This window comes from Abramis brama (genome assembly GCF_963993115.1).
Source record: "Abramis brama genome assembly, chromosome: 15".
NCBI classification, from domain to species: domain Eukaryota; kingdom Metazoa; phylum Chordata; class Actinopteri; order Cypriniformes; family Leuciscidae; genus Abramis; species Abramis brama.
Genome location: NC_139977.1, coordinates 11441242 through 11467741, shown reverse-complemented (window position 1 = coordinate 11467741; position 26500 = coordinate 11441242). Strand labels below are relative to the sequence as shown.

The 26500-nt window shown below is 37.1% G+C and overlaps 1 protein-coding gene across 1 annotated transcript; it reads left to right on the top strand.

The window, feature by feature from the left end:
* Positions 1 to 324: 324 nt before the first annotated feature.
* On the top strand, positions 325 to 26061 carry rars1 (arginyl-tRNA synthetase 1). Its single transcript, XM_084137128.1, has 15 exons — positions 325 to 824; positions 1428 to 1565; positions 6227 to 6415; positions 6582 to 6690; positions 6782 to 6882; positions 6978 to 7099; positions 8356 to 8476; positions 9319 to 9448; positions 12122 to 12226; positions 13380 to 13558; positions 13977 to 14086; positions 15116 to 15221; positions 17236 to 17408; positions 23508 to 23755; positions 24962 to 26061. Exons 1-15 carry the CDS (start codon positions 780 to 782, stop codon positions 25069 to 25071), a joined length of 1986 nt encoding a protein of 661 aa, XP_083993254.1. The 5' UTR covers positions 325 to 779; the 3' UTR covers positions 25072 to 26061.
* Positions 26062 to 26500: the final 439 nt, after the last annotated feature.

Genomic DNA, 26500 nt, shown 5'->3' with positions numbered 1-26500 from the left:
CTGCTGCGCCTACTGCCACCTGCTGTTAAAAAGTAGATTGAACGCTATTTTTTGCTTTCTCTAATAATGTAATTCTTAAAAATAATAATAATAATAATAATTTAAAAAAATACTTTGGACATTATTTGTGTTTAGCGTTTAGGACAATCTGGCGACTAAATAAACGCATTTTCGGGAAGGTTTTTTTTTTTTTGGTGTGTGAGCGGTAGTGAGTTCGACTCCACGACTCGGTTCTTTGAAGCAGTTCATTTAAAAGAACCGATTAAAAAGCAACTCGATTGTTTTGATTGTAACAGTGCCCGCCCAATTTTTCACGTTTTCAGTATGTACCCCATTTATTTGTATATGTAAAAATGTATTGCAAAATTGCACACGTACAAATATTTAAGTATTTTGAGAGCGTGTATAGCTGACGCGATTTGCTTGTTTGATGCTCTGATTGGTGGAGATAGCATCTGCAGAATCATGGGTAATGTAGTTTCTCACCATGATTTGATGCTTTAAAGGTTTGTAAGTTATAATTCAAAATCAATTCCTCTAAGGAGAAAATTATGGTTATTTTTTTTTTTTTACTTCCGGAACACGACTGCTGCACTCATATGGGACCACGAATCGTTCAGACCAGAGGTTCAGACCAGTTTTATGAACTCGTCCAACTGATTCACCATTCGCTGGTAAACGGAAGTGACGCGGCGAAGCCGGTGAAGGCGATTCTTCACGTTGGAGAAGTGCACATTTGTAGAATTGTGGGTGTTTTTACCTAACTTTATCGGAAAAGAATGGGCGACCCCGTTGGCGAGCACACGTCCCGACTTCAGCGACAGGTCAGCTTTGCATTAAAACGCTAAAAGTTTTGTACATTGAAAAGTTGTGTTCATGTTTCCATGTGTTTCTCGCGTTCTGACGTAAGAGACTGAAACACGCATGCAAGTCTGACTGTCAACGTACAACGTACGCACTTTCGGCTCTGATGGGATGTCAAATACATTAGTCTAGCTGTTTCATTTAAATATGAAGAGAATAAATCATGACATACTGTACTGAGGGTGCCTTAATATCTAGTGAGCTGCAGAGCTAGGATGCGTTGAGGGTTATTGTATGTACATTAACAATATGAGCATCATGAAACTGAAGTCCACAGCTAATGCTTAAATGCAAAGACGTATGCTTGTGAATGTGGTGTTTTTTGTGCTTACTTTGAACAGAAAGCCTATGGGAAAGTAACCAGATTCCCAGTCAAAGTGAAACTGAAATAGAACTGTGTGGCATAATAAACTATATTAGTGACGTCACGTGTCTCAATTTTACTGGCACAATCAGCTTGCACTTTGAAGTACTTCTTATAACAGAGATATGTGGTATCTGATGGTTGTGATCTTTGTCCCTTGCCTTCCTGAGATTTCCTGTGTTTTCAATATGCCATGCAGGAAAGAGAAATCAAGTTACTCCAGGACGAAATCGAGAGGCTGAGAGATCCACAGCAGCTGAACTTCACTTCTTCACAGCTGGATGAGTTACGAGAGGAGAACTCCCGTCTGAAGTACCGCCTCAACATCCTGAAAGCAGTGAGTGTGATGTGCTCTTCCTTTAAATGAGATGATTGTAATCTTTGTAGCGCGACAGTTTGACCTTCACTGCGAATGTTCAGTGCATGTTCTGTGCAATTACATACATTTCACACATTCAATTATGTGTCAGCAGCTAATGTAAGAATAAAAACCAATAATTTGGACTCGTCATGAGCACATTTTATTGAAAAATGTCGCTGTTTGTGGAAATTTCTAGTTAATTCCTATGTCATGTTCTGTAAAACTTGTATTTGCAAAGCTTTAGTACATTGTAACAGGATCACAAAGCAATCTGCACTGTAATTATGCATTATGGCATATCTACGGAGCCCCCCTAGTCCCACTTTGGCAAAAAAAATAATTATAACTATCTCGTGGCCTCAAGATACTAACTCGTGGCCTCAAGATACTAACTCGTGGCCTCAAGATACTATCTCGTGGTTATCAATAGCACGAGTTACTATCTTGAGGCCACGAGTTAGTATTTTGAGGCCACGAGTTAGTAATTTGAGGCCACGAGTTACTATCTTGAGGCCACGAGTTAGTATCTTGAGGCCACGAGTTAGTATCTTGAGGCCACGAGTTAGTATCTTGAGGCCACGAGTTAGTATCTTGAGGCCACGAGTTAGTATCTTGAGGCCACGAGTTAGTATCTTGAGGCCACGAGTTAGTATCTTGAGGCCACGAGTTAGTACCACGAGTTAGTATCTTGAGGCCACGAGTTAGTATCTTGAGGCCACGAGTTAGTATCTTGAGGCCACGAGTTAGTATCTTGAGGCCACGAGTTAGTACCACGAGTTAGTATCTTGAGGCCACGAGTTAGTATCTTGAGGCCACGAGTTACTATCTTGAGGCCACGAGTTACTATCTTGAGGCCACGAGTTACTATCTTGAGGCCACGAGTTAGTATCTTGAGGCCACGAGATAGTTATAATTAATTTTTTTGCCAAAGTGGGACTAGTGGGGCTCCGTACATATCGATTATCAGATAAAAAAAAAAAAGATCAGTATCCGTCAATATTGGATATTTTATTGTGCATTCTGATTTCCCGGCTAATTATCACAATTATAAACGTTTTGTCCTCATCTTACACTCACTTAAAGTGAATCTTCTATTTAATGTAATCTCTAACAAATCTCAAAATGAAAAATGTTTTCATACTTCGTTATGCTTTATTTTGATAGTCCACTTTAGACATTCTACTAACCAAGTAACTTTGCAACTACATGTCAACTAACCCTCATTCATTTGCAACTATATGTCAATTAACATGTAAACTCAGAGTGTTAGTAGACTGTTGGGTTAGTATTAGAATAAGTTTACATGTTGTTGCGAAGTTACATATAGTCAGTAGAATGTCTGTAACTTGGGGAGCATCAAAATAAACTGTTAGATAATAAGCAGACAGTCTACTAATACTCTAATGACTGTAGGATGAAGAAAAATGTCAAATTCCTTAGACCTGCTGTCAATCATTAATTATTAAGTGGCAAGAAAAGTGGGATACGTGTACAAACAATAAATGACATGAAATCCATCCTAAAATCTGACTTTTAATCTCCCTTAAAACAAGATTTGATCAAGTGGTGTTCACCAGATGTCGTATTGGTCATACAAGAATAGACACATGCATTTTTTCGGTAACACTTTATAATAACGTTCAGTTGTAAGGCATTTATAAGTGGTTAGTTAATGATGAACTAATCATTTACAGAACATTCATAAATGATTAGCAAGTGATATACTAACATTTTATGTATGTTTTGTAAATTCCGTTACAAGTCATTTACTAGTGATTAGTAAATGATTAATTAATTATTTACGAAACATGACTATGCATTCATAAATGATTAATAAGTGATATATTAATTATTGTATGTATATTTTGTAGATTCAGTTAGAAGTCATTTACAATTGATTAGTAAATGATTAACTAATCATATACAAATGTTTAATAAATAATGTATTTTTTGTATGTATGTAGCAATTAGATGGTGCAAAAAGTGCTGTAAATGCCTTGAATACATGTACAGATCATTTGTAACATTCGTAGATTCGATTCGTTGATCTTATGCCTTTTTGATTCTTGAAGTGGTAATCTACGAATGATGTGTAACACATTTATAAGTGATGAATAGTTTACACTTTAGATTAGGGGATGCAGAAAGGGTTGTAAATGATTTATTCATGCGTTTACACATCTATAACAGGTGTTGAACACTAGTGTGTAGTGTAGTGTAGTGTGTACTGCAGTGTAAGTGCTGACTGGTGAGAGTATAGACAGCTGTCTTCTGTAGTGTAGTGTGTAGTGTGCACTGCAGTGTAAGTGCTGACTGGTGAGAGTATAGACAGCTGTCTTCTGTAGTGTAGTGTGTAGTGTGCACTGCAGTGTAAGTGCTGACTGGTGAGGGTATAGACAGCTGTCTTCTGTAGTGTAGTGTGTAGTGTAGTGTGCACTGCAGTGTAAGTGCTGACTGGTGAGGGTATAGACAGCTGTCTTCTGTAGTGTAGTGTGTAGTGTAGTGTAGTGTGTAGTGTAGTGTGTAGTGTGTAGTGTAGTGTGCACTGCAGTGTAAGTGCTGACTGGTGAGAGTATAGACAGCTGTCTTCTGTAGTGTAGTGTGTAGTGTAGTGTGCACTGCAGTGTAAGTGCTGACTGGTGAGGGTATAGACAGCTGTCTTCTGTAGTGTAGTGTGTAGTGTAGTGTAGTGTAGTGTGCACTGCAGTGTAAGTGCTGACTGGTGAGGGTATAGACAGCTGTCTTCTCTGAAACACATGGAGTCTTTAACCACTGTGCACCTGATGTGAGCAAAACATAAAATAAAAAAAAAGTAACATAATTTATTAAACATTTATGAAACGCATAGTCATGTTTTGTAAATTAGTTAATTATTAACTAATCAATTGTAAATGACTTGTAACGGAATTTACAAAACATACATAAAATATTAGTATATCACTTGCTAATCATTTATGAATGTTCTGTAAATGATTAGTTCATCATTAACCAACCACTTATAAATGCCTTACAACTGAACGTTATTATAAAGTGTTACCCTCACTTAAGGACTTTAGTAAGATTTTACCATTTAATGTTTTAGAATTTTTATCACAGATACGTTAATGTAAAAAATCTTGTATAATATTAATTGCTGTATTTTTTCAGCTTGCTTGGTTTTTATTTTTATTGCATATATGTAACTCTTGTGTTTTTGTAATTTAGTTTTTGCCATGAAGATAGCCACAGATGTTAACATGGCATTACATAAAATTATACTGAGACTGATACTCTTATGACTGCTAGTTGACATGTAGTTGCAATGTTACTTATAGTTAGTGCAATGTCTAAAGTAGACTATTAAAATAAAGTGTTACCTCATATGCTACATGACATGCCTAAATTCACTTGTAACAACTAAAAGGATTGATTTTAGTTTTTAGTTTTAATTTGAACTAGATTTATTAAGGCAAAAATTATAAAAAGTATAGTCTGCCATTTATAGGTTATCAACCATAACATGAAAATAATTATCAGCTTATCAGTAATGGCCAAAATTTGAATCTGTGCATTCATATTAAATAGTTTTGGGTTGTAAAAGCCACAATGTGACGTTCACAAAAGGATAATCAGTTTCTCCGTGACTTGTTTGTTACATTGCCTGAATCTAATACAATTATAAATAATGTAAACGTGTCTTTTTTTACATTGAATTAGGGATTTGATGAAACAATTTAGCAGTGCTGTTATTGTTAACTAAAACTTAAAGGATTCAAAATTAGGTTACACTTGCCTGTATACATAATGCATTAATATCAAACTATTCTTAATGCATTATTTATACCTTGCAATGCACCTTATAATGCAATACATGATCTCATGGATAATTGCAACCACAGTTATTATAACATTATTATACTTAGTTTATAAGATAAATAGAATTATTATAAAAAAAGAAAATGAAAACTGAAAACAATTAAAAGCTAATTCTAAATATGATTAAATACTATATGAAATACATTATATATCAAAATGTCCCGTTCACATATCAACTTACAGTAGCGTCTGGAATACTATCTGTATGAAGGTGCAACAGGAGTCAAGCCCGTTTTCTCTTTTCAGTAAACCAAAGTGACAGTGACCAAAGTGATATCAAAGACGGTGATATCTATAAAACTGAAAAGCCTCATCACGTTTGACACGACAATCCAATCGAGCTGCGAGTTCATCAGTCAAATCTTCATTAACCGACAGCAGCTTTTACATCTGGGTGAAGAGCAGAGCAAACTGGATCTAAAACCTTCAGATAACACACAGCTCATATCTCCATCATTGTAAATTACTGAAACCAAACATGAAAACCCTCAACACACGGTAGACATGTATCTGTGCAGCGCAGCGTCTCTCGCACTGTATGATGTGACAGAAAACTAGTTATCCAGTCCAGTTCTGTTCACACGGAGAATGCGGTTGTGATTTCGGTTATAGAATGCGATTGTCACTCTCGTAAATAACTGAACTGTGTGTGAACGTAACTGTATTAAGGAATTAAATACAGGACTGACAACCATATTGTGCTGCTGTGAACATATACATAGTATATACTAAAATAACACTGCAATTCACAAATTAAATCTGTTGCCACTGTGTTTCCTCAGAGTTTACAGGAGGAGATGAGCCAAAACGGCAAGGCGATGTTGAACATCAACCAGTGTTTGCAGCAGATCTTTGGGAAGGCCATCAGTATTGCCTACCCTGACCTAGAGAACCCGCCACTTTCGGTCTCCCCCAACCAGCAGGCCAAGTTTGGCGATTATCAGTGTAACAGTGCCATGGCAATGTCTCAGGTCAGTTTTCTTTATATGATGTCCACATTTTCATCAAGCGTTCTGATGCTCCCCTTTAATGTCATTCCAAACTTTTTGTCGAAAGAAAAAGTTTTGAAGAATGTTGATGTGAATTGATTCTTTTGTCCATTTGTATGGAATTATATTTGTAAATGTATGTTTTAAGATGATGAAAGCTAAAGGACAGAAGGTCAGCCCCAGGGAGATAGCAGAGAAGGTTATCCAAAACATTCCCAACAATGAGTTCATTGAGAGAACAGAAATCGCAGGACCAGGTTTGTTCAGATCATCATTATCACCAGGATCTTTTTTTCTCCATCATTTTAAAGATTTATTATAATTAACCAAGTACATATTGCATTGTAGGGTTTATCAACATTCATCTCAAGAGAATGTTTGTCTCTAAACTTCTCTCAAACCTGCTTGTGAATGGAGTTCAGCCTCCACCACTGGTGAAGAAAAAGAAGGTAGGAGTTTCATTGTAGTGATGAAATGCATCACAAAGTAGTTCTGTAAAGCAGTGTGTTATCAAGTGGTCTTTACCCTTATTGCTGTTTTTCAGGTTATTGTGGACTTCTCCTCACCTAACATTGCCAAAGAGATGCATGTTGGTCACCTGCGCTCCACCATTATTGGAGACAGCATGTGTCGACTCTTTGAGTTCCTGGGTTATGATGTGCTAAGGTTGGTGTGTATTAGTTGTGAAGCTCAACTGTGAGCTTTCATAAAATCTAAATATCTGGTTTAGAGGTCATCCAAGTGATCGGAACCGATAACTGATTGCTGGAAAAACTGGCGCACCCGCTGCGATTCTTTTTGCTGGAGAAATTGCGTGGAAATCGTTGATGCTCGTATGGTCGCGGCTCGCGTTGTGTGAGAGGAATTAAGAGACGAGCCCGAGTTTAAAGAACTATCGACTTAGTCGACTTTTTGACTAGTGTATAGGCTGTCCACTATTGCCAAATCTTACACAACCATGTCACATAGGCTAGATCTATGAATATTATTATAGCCCAGTGGCTGCAACCAGGGCTGGATTTACCTCATATTGTGACATAAGACCAAATTTGATATTGTGGCTTTATATGTGTTCATATACTTGCATGTGTCATTATTAACACTTTACCAAAATCAAGGTCAAATGAAGTTAGGAAGTTTTTGTTCAGTGAATGTTGTGTTCGTCATTAGAGCGGCTGCAGTCAGTCAGTCCACTACGTCACGTTTTCACTTGTAACACGAGAATGAACCTCATTGGTTCTTGCTGAAGCTCAAACGTGCTGCGTAACATGAGAATGAACCTCATTGGCTCTTGCTGAAGCTCAAACGTGCTGCGTAACACGAGAATGAACCTCATTGGTTCTTGCAGAAGCTCAAACGTGCTGCGTAACACGAGAATGAACCTCATTGGCTCTTGCTGAAGCTCAAACGTGCTGCGTAACACGAGAATGAACCTCATTGGCTCTTGCAGAAGCTCAAACGTGCTGCGTAACACGAGAATGAACCTCATTGGCTCTTGCTGAAGCTCAAACGTGCTGCGTAACACGAGAATGAACCTCATTGGTTCTTGCAGAAGCTCAAACGTGCTGCGTAACACGAGAATGAACCTCATTGGCTCTTGCTGAAGCTCAAACGTGCTGCGTAACACGAGAATGAACCTCATTGGCTCTTGCTGAAGCTCAAACGTGCTGCGTAACACGAGAATGAACCTCATTGGCTCTTGCAGAAGCTCAAACGTGCTGCGTAACACGAGAATGAACCTCATTGGCTCTTGCAGAAGCTCAAACGTGCTGCGTAACACGAGAATGAACCTCATTGGCTCTTGCTGAAGCTCAAACGTGCTGCGTAACACATGGGAATGAATTGGCCAGCAGTAATCTGTGTGTTCATTAGTGTTTGAGTGCATCTCTTTAATCCTTTCGTCCTCTATCTCTGTCTGTCAGGTTGAACCATGTTGGAGACTGGGGGACACAGTTTGGGATGCTCATTGCTCATTTGAAAGACAAGTTCCCAAATTATCTCAGTGTTTCCCCACCTATTAGTGACCTTCAGTCTTTCTACAAAGTGAGTACATGTTATAATACAACCTGAAGGGATGTGTTTAAAATTGGGTATTGACTGCTGAAATATAACATTGTGTAAATCAAACGATAAAAGGCATTTATTGTATGTAGTTAACCATTAATTATTTCTGCTTATTTATCCTTCAAATGTTTAATCAAATAATGCTAATATGCCCTTAATATATGTTCAGTTAATTATGTAAAAGTTTAACTACTGCATAAATAATAGCTAATACGCTTTAACTATATGTTCAGTAAATCATGAACTAGCGGTGTGTTAATGCTTAACTACTGCATAGTTATGGACCCTTAAAATAAAAAGTTACACAACTCCTATAATTTCCTTTTCCTTCTAAACTGGCTCTGTCATAAAAATAGTCAAAATTCTCAAAAAAATGCACACAAACTGCAAGAATCAGCTGTTTTCTACAGGTCTGTCCGAACACGTTGTGCTTTTCATTTGTTGTGATGCATTTGATGTTCTTCTTATTGCTTACATAGACATTTTGCTTACCCAACAGAATGTTTGGTTGCTAAACTGCTGTGTTACACAGTTGAGAGAAAAAATGAAAGTGAAGTGTGACAACCTTTACCCTCTTTTATTATAATTTTTTTTACATGGGGTACTATACTGATTGAGTTATTCTTTAACTTAGATTTGTGGTTGTATTATTTGCATTTTATCTCCACAAAAATGTAGAGTTTTTTATGGTACCCTGCAATATAGTCTTTCTGCAGGAGGCTTTGAAGGATTCTTGGTTTCACTAAGAGCTTTCACCCTGTTCAGCTGAATGTTTTACTTTTCAAAGCTGTTCAACTCGTTTCTTCTCTCAACTCTATCAGGAGTCTAAGAAGAGGTTTGATGAGGATGAAGAGTTTAAGAAGAGGGCCTACCAGTGTGTGGTTAAACTCCAGAGCAAAGAGACAGACTTCATCAAAGCCTGGAACCTAATCTGTGACGTTTCCCGGAACGGTACGTGCGAGGCACACTAAGAATGTCATTCTCACTTTATCAGGTATTGAATAGACTAAAGCCTTGCCACATTAATGCTAGTACAAACCTCCACAGACAGCATGTGCCCTCTAGAGGCATTTACAGCCGACACGCTCTGCGTTACATTATTCTCTGAAACAACAGCCCGCAGTGTGGAGAGAATATCAGCTGAACCAGCATGAAATGGCAATAAGATGTAGTTCGCCCTACTTTATTTATCTAAGGATAATGTGAATTGTTAACTGGTAAAGGAAGCAGTCAAAATATCAAAGATGCAAACAACTGCACAACCTTTAACTTTTTCTTTTGTAATTCATATTTTTATTCAGCAAGGATGTATTCAATTGTTCAAAAGTGACATTAAAGACGTTTATTGTGTTTCAAAAGATTTCAAATAAATGCTGTTCTTTTGATTTTACTATTCATAAAGGAATCTTGAACAAAAAGTATCGCAGTTTCCGCAGAAATATGAACCTTTTCAACATTTATAATAGTCAGGAATGTTTCTTGAGCAGCAAATCAGCGTATTAGAATGATTTCTGAAGGATCATGTGACTAAAGACTGGAGCAATTCATATCTGCCTTCAAAGGAATAAAATGCATTTGAAAATGTATTAAAATTGATAATGGTTACTTTAAATTGTAATAATATTTCACGGTATGGCATTGTACTGTATTTTTGATCAATTAAATGATGCCTCGGTTAGACTTTAAAATATATTGCCAACTGCAGTCTTATATTTTAGGTTTTATATTTATAATGTAATACATTTTTATTTATTGCATTCACAATTGAAAACTATATTAATAATTAAAAATACTTATATTAATCTAAGTTAATTTTTTATGATAATGCATTATGAAAATTTGCATTTAATTTTATGTTTTAAAAGTGCTGTACAAGATTTTTAAAGGATAAAAACATTATTTTCTTCTCAAAGTAGCATGCAAACTGCAGCATCTACTCATATTCCTCCAATGGGAATGAAGCCTAAAAGTGCACTTTGACCAAATTTAGCATGCCACGCGAGACCGAACAATGACATCACTTTTGACATCACCAGGGTTTAGACTCTTTTAAGTAACATTTGGTAACACTGGAATAAATGGTCCGTCATTAATAGCTAACTATGCAGGACAAATGAGTGGGACTACATCAACACTTTAGCTACTACTATTAACTAATATGGAAACAAGCTTAACTAATCAGTAAGTAATATCAAATTTAGGACTGAGATAGTTCCTTATTATGTAATCAATAATTACTGAATGAGAATGGCCTCATTAAGAACTAATTACGAACTGACAAATTATTAAGAATTACCAATTAATAACTAATTACAACATTATCATGTGTCTGAGGCAATCAATCATCTTTTTTTACTCTGAACTACTGGTGATCTGGACCATTATTTTATCGGATCACTAATAGTTCCTGCACTTGAGTAATTCTGATGCATTTCATGACTATATTCAGAGTAAAAAATATGATTAATTACGTCTCAGACACATGATAATGTAATTGATTAGGGTAACACTTTAGTTTAGGGTTTAATTCTCACTATTAACTAGATGCTTAATAGCATTCATATTACTAGGATATATTGGCTGTTTATTAGTACTTATAAAGCACATATTAATGCCTTATTCTGCATAACCATATTCTGCATCCCTTAATCCACCCAATAGCTAAACTTAACAACTGCCTTTGTTTTAATAAACAGTAATTAGGAGTTTATTGGGGCAAAAATCGTAGTTTATAGTTAGTTAATGAGAATTGGACCCTAATCTGAAGTGTGACCTTAATTAGTAATTCTTTATAATTTGTCATAATGAGGCTAATTTCATTCAGTAATTATTGAAGACCTAATAAGGAACAATCTCAGTCTTAAATGTAATATTACTTACTGATTAGTTAATCTTGTTTCCATGTTAGTTAATAGTAGTAGGCTAACTGAAGTGTTAATGTAGTGCTTCTCATGTCCTGCATTACCCAATGACGGACCATTATTCTAAAGTGTTGCCTATATATTTTATAAGGACAGTAGAGGTCAGTATATAACTGCATCTTAGTAGTAAGTTAACATAAGCGTGGACTCAGTGTCTATATAGTTCATACCAGTAACTAGAAAAAAAATACTGCCGAAAATGAAAGTCATCATTAATTCCAGACAGGATTATGTGTTTTTCTAAAGTAGTGCAGCTTCTGTTCTAAATATTGTAATTCATTTAAGAGCTTTCATGTCAGAAATGTTATCATTTTTAGTCACTTTATCTGTCATTTTGATTTAATTCTATAATACGTCCAACATTTATAAGCTGAGACATTACTCACACATTTATTCTGCAATTTCTATATTTATTGCAAAACGTTTGTTAAAACCAGTTGGAACACACCGATGCCCTTCACCAGCATCCGGCGACACCATCTCTAGACTCTGATGTGACAGCATCTACCTTTACCCTTTAATCAAACCTCGTTCCCCCACTGAGGCTTGCCTAATGAAGGTCAATTAGTGTGTTTTTTTCTGCTGATGCTGTCCAATCAGGCTTTGCTAAACCAGGAGGGTGCTGCATTTGATTTCCCTGTGGTGTGACTGTTGTAATTAAACCGTCTTGTCCCTTCCGCTTCTGTCTGCTTTGCTGATGCAGAGTTTCAAAAGATTTACGACTGCCTGGAAATTCGCATACAAGAGAGAGGAGAGTCCTTCTACCAGGACATGATGACAGCCGTGGTGAAAGAGTTTGAGGGAAAAGGTACAGGTGGAGAGTTCTCTGACTCTTTCTTTAGTCTGTTGTCTTAGTCACTAATAGTAAACTTTGATATAAAAATATATTGTTTGCTTGCTTTGAGAACAGATATCATAGTTTATTGACATTTGAATAGATATTAATATGTTGCTTTATTTCCTGTGTTTTTGTGTTTCTAATTGAAACGGGAAGTGTGGGTGGGACATATCAAAGGGTTAAAAGTTTATTTTGGGAACTTTTTGGGATACACCATAATACTGATGGGCTCAAAGCTAACACACATGGATCTGGAGCCACAAAACTCCTATTTTGAATAGGAAGTGCATACATTTTTTGCATCAATAATTTCTCAAATATTTTGTTGTTCAGACAATAATGGACTTCACTTTTAAGATGAGATAAAATAAAGTTTTTTTGTGTTTTAATTATTTATTTTAATTATTTTGTTATTTTAGTTAAACATTATTTTAGTTTGTTTTTATTAATTTTATTTTATTCATATTTATTTTGATTGATTTTTATTTTTTTGTATCTTTGTTTTATTTATTATTTTTTAGTTGATTAACATTTATTAATCTTTTTTTCAATTTGTATTTTTTTTATTACTTTTAAATGTATTACTTTACTTTTTTATTTGTATCAGTTATTTTTTTATTTTATTTTTTAAATATTTATTTCCATTTTATTTAGTTTTTTGTTCATTTATTATTTTTTAATTGCTTAATATTTGTTTGAGTGTTTGTTCTAAAGAATAATTGACAATTGAACAGTCCCAGTTATCCTTGTGAAGATTTACATTGACATCATGATTTTAAGATTGCATATAACGTTGTACAGGCAAGGTTATGTAATTTTATTGCACTGGTGTCATGTACTAGTGGCTGTTCTTCCAAAACAGTGTTTAATGTTTACTCTGGTGCAGTGCAACCGTAAGTACAATACTGTAAACACAATTTTTGTTTGTTTTTACAAAAACAAGTCTTTTCTGTGCCAATCACAAAAATTGATTGACCCGGAACATCCCTTTAAAAAAAAGCATTGCATGTCTATCCGCACATGTCCAGGGGGGGGCAGTGTTGTTCCAAGATTGATTTTTAGACTCTAGCTTTACTATACATCCAATTTCACATTCCCTGCTGATGCTCTTCTCTCTCATCAGGACTGGTGGAGTTGGACGAGGGCAGGAAGATAGTTTTTGCTCCGGGCCAGTCTATTCCCCTGACGGTTGTCAAGTCGGACGGAGGCTATACTTATGATACCTCCGATCTGGCTGCCATCAAAAATCGTCTGTTTGACGAGAAAGCTGACATCATCATCTACGTAACTGACAGCGGCCAGGTGTGTGGGTGTATGGGTTTGTAATGGAGAGTGTTGGGGAAATCTTGAACGACACAAACATTCCCAAAGTTATCTGATGTGCACGAGGACACATGAAGCTGATGTCGAGGGCGCTTGGCGAGACACAGAATTCAAATTTCTGTATGTTTATGGATGTGTGCAACAGACTCCTCACCTGTTCAAATATTAATGCGGCATAGGTCAGGAACGCGGTCTGCTAGCATCACCATCAACACTGCTAGTTTACAATTCTGCTTTGTTTAGATAAGAAATATGCTTTCTTTGGTTAAAATTGATTTAAGGATTTACCAGGAGGATATTGAGCCAAACTTTGTCGAACTTTTTGTTTGGTGTGTTATTTGTATTGATGGTCATGTAACTAAATGTTCTCTGTGGGTTTTTTTACGATGTACGGCAGGCAATGCACTTCCAGGTGGTCTTTGCTGCTGCTCAGTTGATAGGCTGGTATGATCCCAAGGTCACACGGGTAGAACATGCAGGTTTTGGCGTGGTGCTCGGGGAGGACAAGTAAGTGTATTGATCAGTATGGAAGTCACCTTTTGTCAGCATCATGTTTTCACCAGGATGACCCATAGTGCTGCAACAACTAGTAATCAATGAAATTCATTATAATGGATAAGGAAAATAATCAACAAATTTCATTATTGATTAGCTGAGTCTTTGTGCGTGACCACAACGAACCTGTGGCGTGACCCTATAGTAGTTTAAATGTATTTCTATGAAAAACAAAACTTGTACACAAACTGCGGTTCAAAAGATTTACTTTCAAATTCTTTTATTCAGCAAGATCGCATTAAATTGATCAAAAGTGACAGTAAAAAAAAGTGACAGTTCTTTTGAAATGTTTTCAAACACTGAAAGTGTTTAGCAGCGTATTAGAATGATTTCTGAAGGATCATGTGACACTGAAGGCATTCTGCACAGGAATAAATTAAATTTTAAAATATATTCAGATAGAAAACTGTTTTTATTGTATATGTGATCAAACAAATGCAGCCTTGTTGAACAAAAAGTGTAATTAAATGTCATCGTCAGTGCGAAACTTTGAATACTTAGTTACATGGAGCGCAGCATTAATGGAATGAATTTTTGATTAAAGCAATATTTGCTTTTCAGCATCAGATTTGATGAAATACATTTATTTTTATTTTTATTTTTATATGAACGATAACTGGATTACGGCAAGATTAATGAAAAATAATAACACGTGGGTGTTCAGAGGAGATAATGTGTATGCTAGCATTGGTGGTTTCTGCTGAAAAGTCTTTTTTTTCAATTACTTTATTTTGTCATTTTTACATTTTAAACCATAGCATTGTTTGAAGGAGAAACCTTTGCAAGGTACCCAATAGAATATTTAATGTACGATTTATCAAAGAAATAATTGACCGATTAATCAGTTGTCGTCTAGTAATCACCTATTGGCTCATGTAGCACTAGTTTTAGCTGTCATAGAAATATTGTATTGAATGATGTATTTGAAGAGCACTGATTTCCATGAGTCTTTTTTTAATAAACATGGAATTTCCATCCCAGGAAAAAGTTTAAGACTCGTTCAGGGGACACAGTGCGATTAATGGACCTTCTGGAGGAGGGTCTGAAAAGATCCATGGACAAACTGAAGGAGAAGGAGAGAGATAAGGTGAGCCCCTAAAACTACCGGTAAGAGGAAACTAGCACCTTCTTATGTTTCTCAGCCTGAACGCTTCCATCCAACTCCTTCTGTGTGCCTGAGTGCTTCAGCTCGAGTCAGAAGGTGATCAATGGATCTCAAATGAGACCCAGATGTGCTAATGACAATTACTGCCTATATTTCTCACAACTCCTTTGTGCTCAGAAATGAAGAGCATCCTAATGCCTCACTCACTTGATTGATATCTCGCAAACGAGTGAGCTTCTGACAGTAAAGGAGTTTGAAAAAAGACAATTATATAGTTTCAGACGCAAGTAAGCGTCCTCGAATAGCCTTACTTGGAAACGTTAAAGGCAAACACACAGTTAAAGGGATAGTTCGCCCAAAAATGAAAATTCTGTCATCATTTACTCACCCTTAAGTTGTTTCAAACCTGTATGAATTTCTTTTTTCTGCTGAACACAAAAGAAGATATTTTGAAAAATGTCGGTAACCAAACAGTTGATGGACCCCATTGACTTCCATAGTATTTTTCTTTCCTACTCACTCACAGAATACCTGATCCACTCTGTCAACTTTACTGTAGTAAACGCTGCACGATGGCAAGTGGAAATACTGGTTTAATTCAGCCATATATGTTTGAACCAGAAACTGATTCAGAAGAAGTGGAAGAGTGAATTATACAGACTCATCTGCAAGTCGATGTATACACATCGGTAACACGTTTTATGTATCGCTATCTACAATGTCGGACACATAACAGTAATTAATATGATTAGCCTTTTGCTTGAGTACATTATTAACTAGTAATGTGTTAACAGCTAATAATGTGTTACTAATGTTACACAAACCATGTTCCCGTTTGCTATCTCAGAGTCAGACAGCTGCCTTCTAAAAATCAGCATCCTTAGAAATGCTTTGAATAAAAAATTGTCAGTGGAGAAAGGCATATTGTTCATCATAACATCGTAATATACATCATATACATAATTCACTTGTTATATTGCTAAAAGTACCTGATTTTTCATATCAACAGAAAAATATACCGGGACAACCTCTCTTCTCTTCAGACCCCCCTGCTTCGCAGCATAGTTAATCGTGCGTTTGAGCGCTGAGTAGGCTATGTATTACTGGCAATTAAAGGCTCATTATTATGATTTATGGTTTATTAAAACTGCAGTCCGTAACATTTTTGGGTTAAAAATGATCCCAAATAAATTTGAGCAAGTACATAACCAGCCATTGTTCAAAACTATCTGCTTGCCTTAGCTCGATTCAAAATAGTAAGCTTGTAATAATGTTTTTAACTCCAGTGGTACTGGTGGGTTTCCACGGGAAATTCGAGCATGTTTTTGCGTCATTACGTCACATCTGTACACATAAAGAAGGAGTCTCGGCTAGTAGGCTATGTTGCGTGTGAGGATGTTGGTGGTGGAGATTTATGGCCTTTTCTCACAGCACTTGATATAATTAAACTTATGAGTTTTGATTGCGGATCCAGAAAGGTTCTGGATCCTCGGCCCTCGGACCTTAAGTCCTCGGTCAGAACAAAAGTGGATGTTACTTACTTGTTCAGATTACATTTTCCAGTGAAAATTCTTATGTTGGTCACAGTTCCAAAAAGTAGAATCTGTGATTGCGAATGACAGTATCCACACCGGCGCGGCGACTGACAGCCGCACATTCTCCTCAAAACATTGGATTCACCGTGCCGTACCGTGCCGAGGCACAACCCACGTAAAGTTGATAACTCCGCGAAAAACTGCAATTGCAGATTTCGAACAGAGATGGCGACAAAGAGGAAAAACTACGGACTGCAGCTTTAATATAAACGCGCAATTAGTCGACTAATCGCTTAAATAAACAACTACTAGTCGACTAGAAAAATCTTTAGTCGAAAACTCATTGCCTATTCGGCACATACTGGGTAACTTATTTTTCTGAAGGTGGCAAAAGGTCTTGGCTGCTTCAACCTCACGGGGGGATCATCAACATTTTGAAAGCGTGTGTGTTTGTGTTGCAGGTGCTGACCCCGGAGGAGCTGGTAAAGGCTCAGCGTGCCGTGGCCTTTGGCTGCATTAAATATGCAGACCTTTCGCACAACCGCATCAATGACTACGTCTTTTCCTTCGACAAGATGCTGGATGACAGGGGCAACACCGCAGCCTACCTCCTCTACGCCTTCACACGCATCAGGTAAGCACTCAATGCGATGGATATCTTTAACCGCATCAAATGAGCCCCGCTGGGTATTGATCTGCATCAATGTGGTACTACTTTTTTTTTTTTTATTTTTTTCGTTTCTATTCATTTGGTTTTTAAGTATTTTCAAGGGGACCTATTATGCCCTTTTTCAAAGTCTTGATTTTGTTTTTTGGGTCTATTAGAATAGGTTTTCATGCTTGAATGTTCAGAAAATATTATGTTTCACATTTTTGACATTGGTGCAGCACCTCTTTTCCCAGTCTGTATGTCTGTCCCCTTAACATAACCACGAGTTTCAACACACTACTAGCGCAACTCAACCAGGCCTCGTCCCTTTACATTGGAGGCGTTTCAGGGAGTTCAGAAACAGTGCGCACCGATAAGAAGAATAGCTCGCTGTGGGGTGACTGTGCTTTGTAACTTTTATATTTATATATATATATATATATATATATATATATATATATATATACATACATACATACACACATATATATATATATATATATATATATATATATATATATATATATATATATATATATATATATATATATATATATATACATACAGTGAGGAAAATAAGTATTTGAACACCCTGCTATTTTGCCAGTTCTCCCACTTAGAAATCATGGAGGGGTCTGAAATTGTCATCGTAGGTGCATGTCCACTGTGAGAGACATAATCTAAAAAAAAAATCCAGAAATCACAATGTATGATTTTTTAACTATTTATTTGTATGATACAGCTGCAAATAAGTATTTGAACACCTGAGAAAATCAATGTTAATATTTGGTACAGTAGCCTTTGTTTGCAATTACAGAGGTCAAATGTTTCCTGTAGTTTTTCACCAGGTTTGCACACACTGCAGGAGGGATTTTGGCCCACTCCTCCACACAGATCTTCTCTAGATCAGTCAGGTTTCTGGGCTGTCGCTGAGAAACACGGAGTTTGAGCTCCCTCCAAAGATTCTCTATTGGGTTTAGGTCTGGAGACTGGCTAGGCCACGCCAGAACCTTGATATGCTTCTTACAGAGCCACTCCTTGGTTATCCTGGCTGTGTGCTTCGGGTCATTGTCATGTTGGAAGACCCAGCCTCGACCCATCTTCAATGCTCTAACTGAGGGAAGGAGGTTGTTCCCCAAAATCTCGCAATACATGGCCCCGGTCATCCTCTCCTTAATACAGTGCAGTCGCCCTGTCCCATGTGCAGAAAAACACCCCCAAAGCATGATGCTACCACCCCCATGCTTCACAGTAGGGATGGTGTTCTTGGGATGGTACTCATCACTCAACACGTTTAGTGGAATTATGACCAAAAAGTTCTATTTTGGTCTCATCTGACCACATGACTTTCTCCCATGACTCGTCTGGATCATCCAAATGGTCATTGGCAAACTTAAGACGGGCCTTGACATGTGCTGGTTTAAGCAGGGAACCTTCCGTGCCTTGCATGATTTCAAACCATGACGTCTTAGTGTATTACCAACAGTAACCTTGGAAACGGTGGTCCCAGCTCTTTTCAGGTCATTGACCAGCTCCTCCCGTGTAGTTCTGGGCTGATTTCTCACCTTTCTTAGGATCATTGAGACCCCACGAGGTGAGATCTTGCATGGAGCCCCAGTCCGAGGGAGATTGACAGTCATGTTTAGCTTCTTCCATTTTCTAATGATTGCTCCAACAGTGGACCTTTTTTCACCAAGCTGCTTGGCAATTTCCCCGTAGCCCTTTCCAGCCTTGTGGAGGTGTACAATTTTGTCTCTAGTGTCTTTGGACAGTTCTTTGGTCTTGGCCATGTTAGTAGTTGGATTCTTACTGATTGTATGGGGTGGACAGGTGTCTTTATGCAGCTAACGACCTCAAACAGGTGCATCTAATTTAGGATAATAAATGGAGTGGAGGTGGACATTTTAAAGGCAGACTAACAGGTCTTTGAGGGTCAGAATTCTAGCTGATAGACAGGTGTTCAAATACTTATTTGCAGCTGTATCATACAAATATCATAAAATTTTTTTTTAGATTATGTCTCTCACAATGGATATGCACCTACGATGACAATTTCAGACCCCTCCATGATTTCCAAGTGGGAGAAGTTGCAAAATAGCAGGGTGTTCAAATACTTATTTTCCTCACTGTATATATGTATATGTGTGTGTATATATATATATATATATAAATAAATATACATACATACATACATACATACACACACATATATATATATATATATATATATATATATATATATATATATATATATAATATAAATATAAATAAATAATACTTTTTGCCTTTTGATTTTTTTTTTTTTTTACCATATAAAACAAATATACAAGATGACACTTCCTCTTTCTTTATCATGGACACTCTTAAAGAGCTTTGTTTATTAGGAATTTGTTTTGGTGATAGAAGAAGCTTCCAATACACAGATAGTACAGATAGACACACACACACACACACACACAACAAAAATTATTAAACAAAAATAGACAAACTTGTATGGACAGGATGTTGTCAAATAAATGTAAGTGGTAATGCACATATTTATCATTGTACAGTGGGGAGAACATTTAACTGTTCATGATGTAGATTGCCTGAGGGAAGTAACTTAACTTGTGCCTGGCTGTTCTGGTGCTCATTGCTCTGTAGCTCCGGCCAGAGGTGTGTGAGGAATCCAGAGTGATTTTTCTGAGCCCTTTTCCTCACCCATGGATGTATACAGTTCTTGGAGGGTGGGCAGGGGAGCACCAGTAATCCTCTCAGCAGTCCGAAACCGTCCTCTGAGGTCTTCTGATGTCTGATTTTGAGGCTGAGCCAAACCAGACAGTTATGGAAGTGCAGAGGACCTACTCAAATCACTGCAGAGTAGAAGTGCATCAGCAGCTCCTGTGGCAGGTTAGCGAAGGAACTACAACCTTTGCAGGGCCTTTTTTGCAATATTGCAAATATGATTGTCCCACTTCAGGTCCTGAGAAATGGTGATGCCTTGGAACCTGAATGACTCCACTGAAGTCACTAAAGTCCACAATCATCTCCACTGTTTTGAGCAAAGTTATTCTTTTTTTCTAGTTGACTAACAAGCTATGGACATTGAATGGCTTTCTTATGTCCTGTATTGTCTTCTACAGTATTGAGCCATCTTTGCCTGTTTCAGGTGAGGCCTTCTGGGCTTTGATATACCCCTTCTGGGATATCTTTATGTGGGTCTGTGCTGGAAACGTTGGCCTGAATGATTCCCACATGGATGTTGAGAAAGAGCTCACCAACACTGTTGAATGGCCCTTCATGTTCATTCCTGGCAGTTTTAACCGTGCCGCTGTGTGGAAATGGTATGTGTGTGGGAATCGGGGCCCTTGTGCACATGAAAGAATGCATGCATCTGCTGCACAGTCAGTGTGTTTTCTGGCTGAAATGTGTGTGTTTGTGACAGATCTACTTCTGCTGTCCCCCGAGTGGATGCTCGGCACGAGTGCTCTATTATTCTTAGGGTTGTTCCGATTCCGATACTAGTATCGGAAATGCCGCCGATACCAATAAAAATTCTGGCATCGGTATCGGCGAGTACATCTACCCATGTACCGATCCGATACCATTTTATTAAACAATACCTAGTTATGCACGCTAGCTTTGCTTTATGCTGCAAATCGGAGATCAATTCTTCTTCGCTGCTCTAAACAGTGGTTGCTTGTGGCAACACAAGAAGTTGTGCTGTTGCCACAAGCAACCACTGTTTAGAGCAGCGAAGAAGAAATGAAAACGCAAATTTTCAAATGCAGGCGCGCGGCAAGCGCATAATGTAAGAGACGCTGGCGCCCAACATCAAATGGCAAACGTAATGAAAACGGAACAAAACTGCGCTACTTGTTATTTTGTGCTTCACGGACCATTAAACAGTTTGGAACAATGCAGCGCGAGCCGATCTTGATCAAGCTAACTGTTACACTGTTGCTACACAGCGCTAAGAGATCCAGTATAGAAAGCATTTGAATTCGCCACTGAAGTAATAACATCGCTGCAAGATCTACGTTAGTGAGAAGCGTTCACATTCTCCGTTATTAATGGATCAAACAGCGCTGACGTGGAAATCAGGAACATTGTGCTTTCAAGTAACGTTACGTTGGTTTTATTTTGACATTATGAATAAAATTGCTGCCCTCAAATGTTAATCTGAAATAAAATAAACCTTTGTTTATAACTTAACTTCTACAATATTACATTTCATTTTTTTTATAAGGAGCTGTTTTTGTTTTATATGTCAATTATAGCTCCATCATTGCTCAAAGTAAAAAATGATCATACTTTATGATGTTAATAAAAAAATAAAAAATGTAAATCAAGGAAATTTCTCTGGCATTTCTTTCTTTTTGCTGTATTGAAAACGTACCGAACCGTGACACCAGTGTATGGTATCGAACCGAACCGTGAATTTTGTGGACCGTTACACCCCTATTATTCATATATCATTTTTTAGATTCCTAGATTTATTTGTTGCACTTTTTTATACAGTTATATTGTAAAACTAAAATACCTTTTACAAAATAATTCTATCAATTCATACAGGGCTAGTATGAATTGCAGCTGTATACACACCCAGGTATCGGATTAGTACTCGGTATCGGCTGATACCCTGAGTCCAGGTATCGGGGAGGAAAAAAGGGTATCGGAACATCTCTAATTATTCTCACTCTTTATCACCTTGTGTTTGCTCTTCTGTCTCAGTAGTGCTGTTGACCTGCTGTCAGAAGCATAGGGTACCACAATCCCTCTCATGGCTCTCGTGTATTTGGAGAGCTTTTTCCTGTCTTTAATTAGCTGTTCAAAACAATTGGTAACAGAAAATCATATTTGGGAGAAGTGAAGGTAGAAATCAGAGCCAATGACAGAAGAAGGAGCCAAAAAAATTATAATTGGCCATGGCAGCAGTTGATGGGGATTTCAGTGTTTTGTTTCTCAGAATGCATCCAATAAAACATGATCCTCTATTTCTCTGGCAGAAAGGCCTTTTAGACACTTAGTAACTTGTAACATGTTTTCTTATTTATGTGAGCTGTTGCTACACTTAAATGTCACTTCTTCTTTTCTTTTTTTTTTCTTTTGTGCACTTTTGTTTGGCCATTTGCATTGATGTCATCCTGTGTTGATCTCAATAGTTGACCATTTAAAAGAATAGCTTGTTTGAAAATTAAAATGATGTCATCGTTGTTCTTTAAAACCCAAAAAAGCATCATAAAAGTGTTTCACATGACTTATGAGCTGTTTTCTGAAGTTTTGTGAAGGCTTTTTTTATGAAATTAGTGAGAAACAGACGTTTAAATTATTTAAATTTAAATTATTATTCACTAAAAACCTTTTTATACACTCTACCTCTAAAATGTAATTTGCACATGGCAGCATAGTTATCGCTGATGACTACATGTATTTTTTTGTTGTTGTTGTTAACGGAAATTAAAACTAGTATAACCAGGAACAACTAAAACTAAGGGTATTCTTACAAAACAACGATGTACTAAAAACTGTGTTTTCGTGTACAGGCAATAACATTCTGAAAACGACTAAAAACGCTGTATTCTGCTGCCAGGCCAGTTGCACGATAATGGTATTGGTTTCAAAAACTTGCACTTTGAAACCCATTTTCAAAAGTTTGCGTTTTCAGGCCCCTAAAACGCCATTGTCGTGTAAATAAACGGCCAAAACACACAAAGTTTTACATTTTTAGTTGAAAACGGTGTCGTGTAAACAGCCCCTAAAATACATTTTCATGGCATCAAAATTGTTAAAGACATTTTTAAAATACCCTCACATATTACTTAGAATATTAATGGCATTAAGCATTCTTAAATTATACGCAGTATAGGCAGTGTAAATTTTGGCTATAATAAAAATTAAATAAACTGAAACCAAAAAAACTCATAAAACATAATCAAAACTAAAACAATGAACAAGCAAAAACTAAAGTAAATTAAAGTAAATTTGCTCCGAGCTCAAGTCAATTCACTCATGTCTCACAACCGAACATGATGTGCCAAGTTTGACCATGCAGAAATGTATATTATCTTTTATAAGACATATTCTTCTTCTGTCTACCTCCAGGTCTATAGCTAGACTGGCTAACATCCAGGAGTCCGTCCTGCGCAAAGCAGCCGAGACCACAGAGGTCTTACTGGACCATGAGAAAGAGTGGAAACTGGGTAAGTGCATCCTGCGCTTCCCAGAGATTCTGCAGAAGATCACAGACGACCTGCTGCTTCACACACTGTGCGACTACCTCTACGAGCTGGCCACCACCTTCACAGAGTTCTACGACAGCTGCTACTGCGTGGAGAAGGACCGGCAGACAGGTGGGTACCCTGAAGCCAGAAGTGAGCAGGATCTATATACTCCACGCTTTCACTGACAGTGATGACTGAAAATAAGTGTAGCTCGCCCAGAAAGAAAAACATACTCTGTGCCCAAAACCTTGAGGTTTTAATGGTTAAATAAATTCATGTACTTGGAGCATGTGGTTTTTGCTCTTTAGAAGATGTGTCAGGAGTGTAATTGGTCCAGAAATGTATTTAGTTTCAACTCATAGGCCAGTATAAACTTTTATACTGCAATGAAAGATGCTAAATAGAGGAGTTTTAATTTAGATGTAATTTAATAACTTTGTTTTTCACAGTTGCAATATGTTTTAATGAACAACAAATGATTCATTTGAACAGGGAAATCTAATCTAGGATAATATCAGATAGAAAATCCCTTAGTTGTTTTTTACTCCCATTTGAATCTCCTCATTAAAAACTAGTTACTTAGGCACTGATGAAGCTACTGTCTCTTGAATTGTACAGCTTCTTTAGTCTTTTATAGACTAATGAAATTAGCTGTACTCTGAGTTTGAAAAAAATTTCTGATTGTGGGACTTTTGGGTTTCCTTTTGTTTAAGCACAGTGCTTTAAAAGCTCATGGATTTAAAGGTAAAATGTAATTTCTGTGGCACCAAATGAAAAAATAACCATTTTCAAGTTTCCCGAACAGTGTATTTTAGGTTACTAATGCGTCTCACTTTAAACTAGTAAAAAAAAAGAAACATCTTGGAATGCTACTTGCTGGAAGGACGTGAACAATTATTGAAACAACAGAAATTGGTTGGTCACATTTGGGCATTGAAAATGTGTAAAAAAAAATATTTTTTTTTTACATTGATGCATTTTGGCATAAAGTCTTTCTCAGATTGTGTCAGAAACCAAAAATGTAACGGGTGTAAGTGCAATTAACTGCTCAGTTCCACAATAAATAAATAAAACATTTTAATGTCCAAATGTGACCAGCCAAAACTATAATGAAGGCTTTGTAACTTATTTTTTTTTGGAAGTGCATTAGACCATTTTTTTTTAAGTTTAGGGGGGGAAAGTATTTTAAGAGATTTTTTTTTTTTTTTTTCAAGTTTAATAAATGACCTTTAATGACCAAGACGTGACTAAACGTCATTGATTTGATTTGAAATGAACCTGCCTCTTTGAAAATGGCCTGTTTGACTAATGACTGCTCTAAATCATTCTCCTCAGGGGAAGTGGTCAAAGTCAACATGTGGCGGATGCTCCTGTGTGAAGCCACCGCAGCTGTGATGGCCAAAGGTTTTGACATTCTGGGTATCAATCCAGTTCAGAGGATGTGAATTGATCAATGCCTTCCTCCTCTGAACACAAGACCTTTTTCTCAAAAACACTGATGTCCTGACGGATTCTTATGTTATGCCAAATAAAAGTCATTCGACTGTCCATAAAAAAAACTTTGATTTTCCTGGTCATTTCTCCTCACGTAAATGTTAGATTAGCCAACTGGACCCTAACAACTGCCAAAAAGTCAATCTGTTCAACCTTTCCCTTCTATATAACAAGTCTGAATCTTATTTTAGTCTAGCAGTAAGAATTAGCTCACCTAATTTTGGTTTACCTAAAGCAGGGGTGTCCAAACTCAGTCCTGGAGGGCCACTGTCCTGCGCTGTGTCCGAAACCGCCCCCATACCCTTAAATAGGACACTATTTAAGGGGACAGCCATTTGTAGTGGTGTCCAAAACCATAGTGGATGTTATCGAGTGCACTCATTCAATCCCACAATGCACTGAAATAACGAGTGTACAACTGATGTACGCTCAACGGCTAGAGAATACCCAGAATGCACTGTGAGAGTCACGTGCCGAATGAATTCCGACATCTAAACAGAAGATGACGACCGCAGCTGAATCATCCGTTTATCCGGTTTCCAAAACCACTGGTCCAATGTGGCTACAGCGTAATATCTTACAGGTATAAATTCCTTTTTTAATTCATTATTAAATTGTTTAATTAAGGTTTATGCATGGTTTCCATGCCAGTTTGCTAAATTTCAAGTTCCGATTTCGGACACAGCCGTGGAGAGTTTAGCTCCAACTTGCTTCCAACTTCTACACACTTGCCTGGAAGTTTCTAGTATTCCTAGTAAGACCTTGATTAGTTGGTTCAGGTGTGTTTAATTGGGGTTGGAGCAGGATTGGACACCCCTGACCTAAAGATTTTAGAACAACAGCAGCTTTGCTCATTTTGCTTTTGGACTTTTCATTCCACAATATGCATAAAATATTGTTCTCCCTTGAATTGTAATGCAATAAATCAATTTCGTAATGTGTTTGTATTCACTGGTGTATTTCTGTATCTGCTTTCGCTTGAGGCTTTCGGAGCATTATTCAGTTTGAGATGATAACTTATTTAATTTAAGATTTTTAATAGAGTTCAGCGTTTGTTTTTCTCTTGCCATTAGGATTTAATTAGTTGGGGGTGATAAATGCAGCGTCCGCACCTGATAATCTGTATGAAGATTAAGAGGAATGATTTAATTCACTCGCAGGGTCAGTGGTTATTTACTCTTTGGATGTTTTGCAACTGGGATTTTCTTGATAATTTCTAGTCTGAGATCAGAATTAAAGATCTGGACACTTAATTACCTGGTCGAGTCTTGGTGAATCCATTTGTTTTCTTCTAAGATACTCTAAGGAGATCCGTATACTTCATGGGTTTATTTTCAACTCTTTGTTTGACCAATTTTACGAATTTTACGAGGTGGCTAG

Excerpts from the sequence above, each read along its gene's own strand:
- rars1 (XM_084137128.1), top strand. The coding sequence starts at position 780 with ATGGGCGACCCCGTTGGCGAGCACACGTCCCGACTTCAGCGACAG. Across the intron at positions 9,449-12,121 it reads CTGTGACGTTTCCCGGAACG|AGTTTCAAAAGATTTACGAC; the intron begins GTACGTGCGAGG and ends TTGCTGATGCAG. Across the intron at positions 14,087-15,115 it reads GTGGTGCTCGGGGAGGACAA|GAAAAAGTTTAAGACTCGTT; the intron begins GTAAGTGTATTG and ends TTTCCATCCCAG.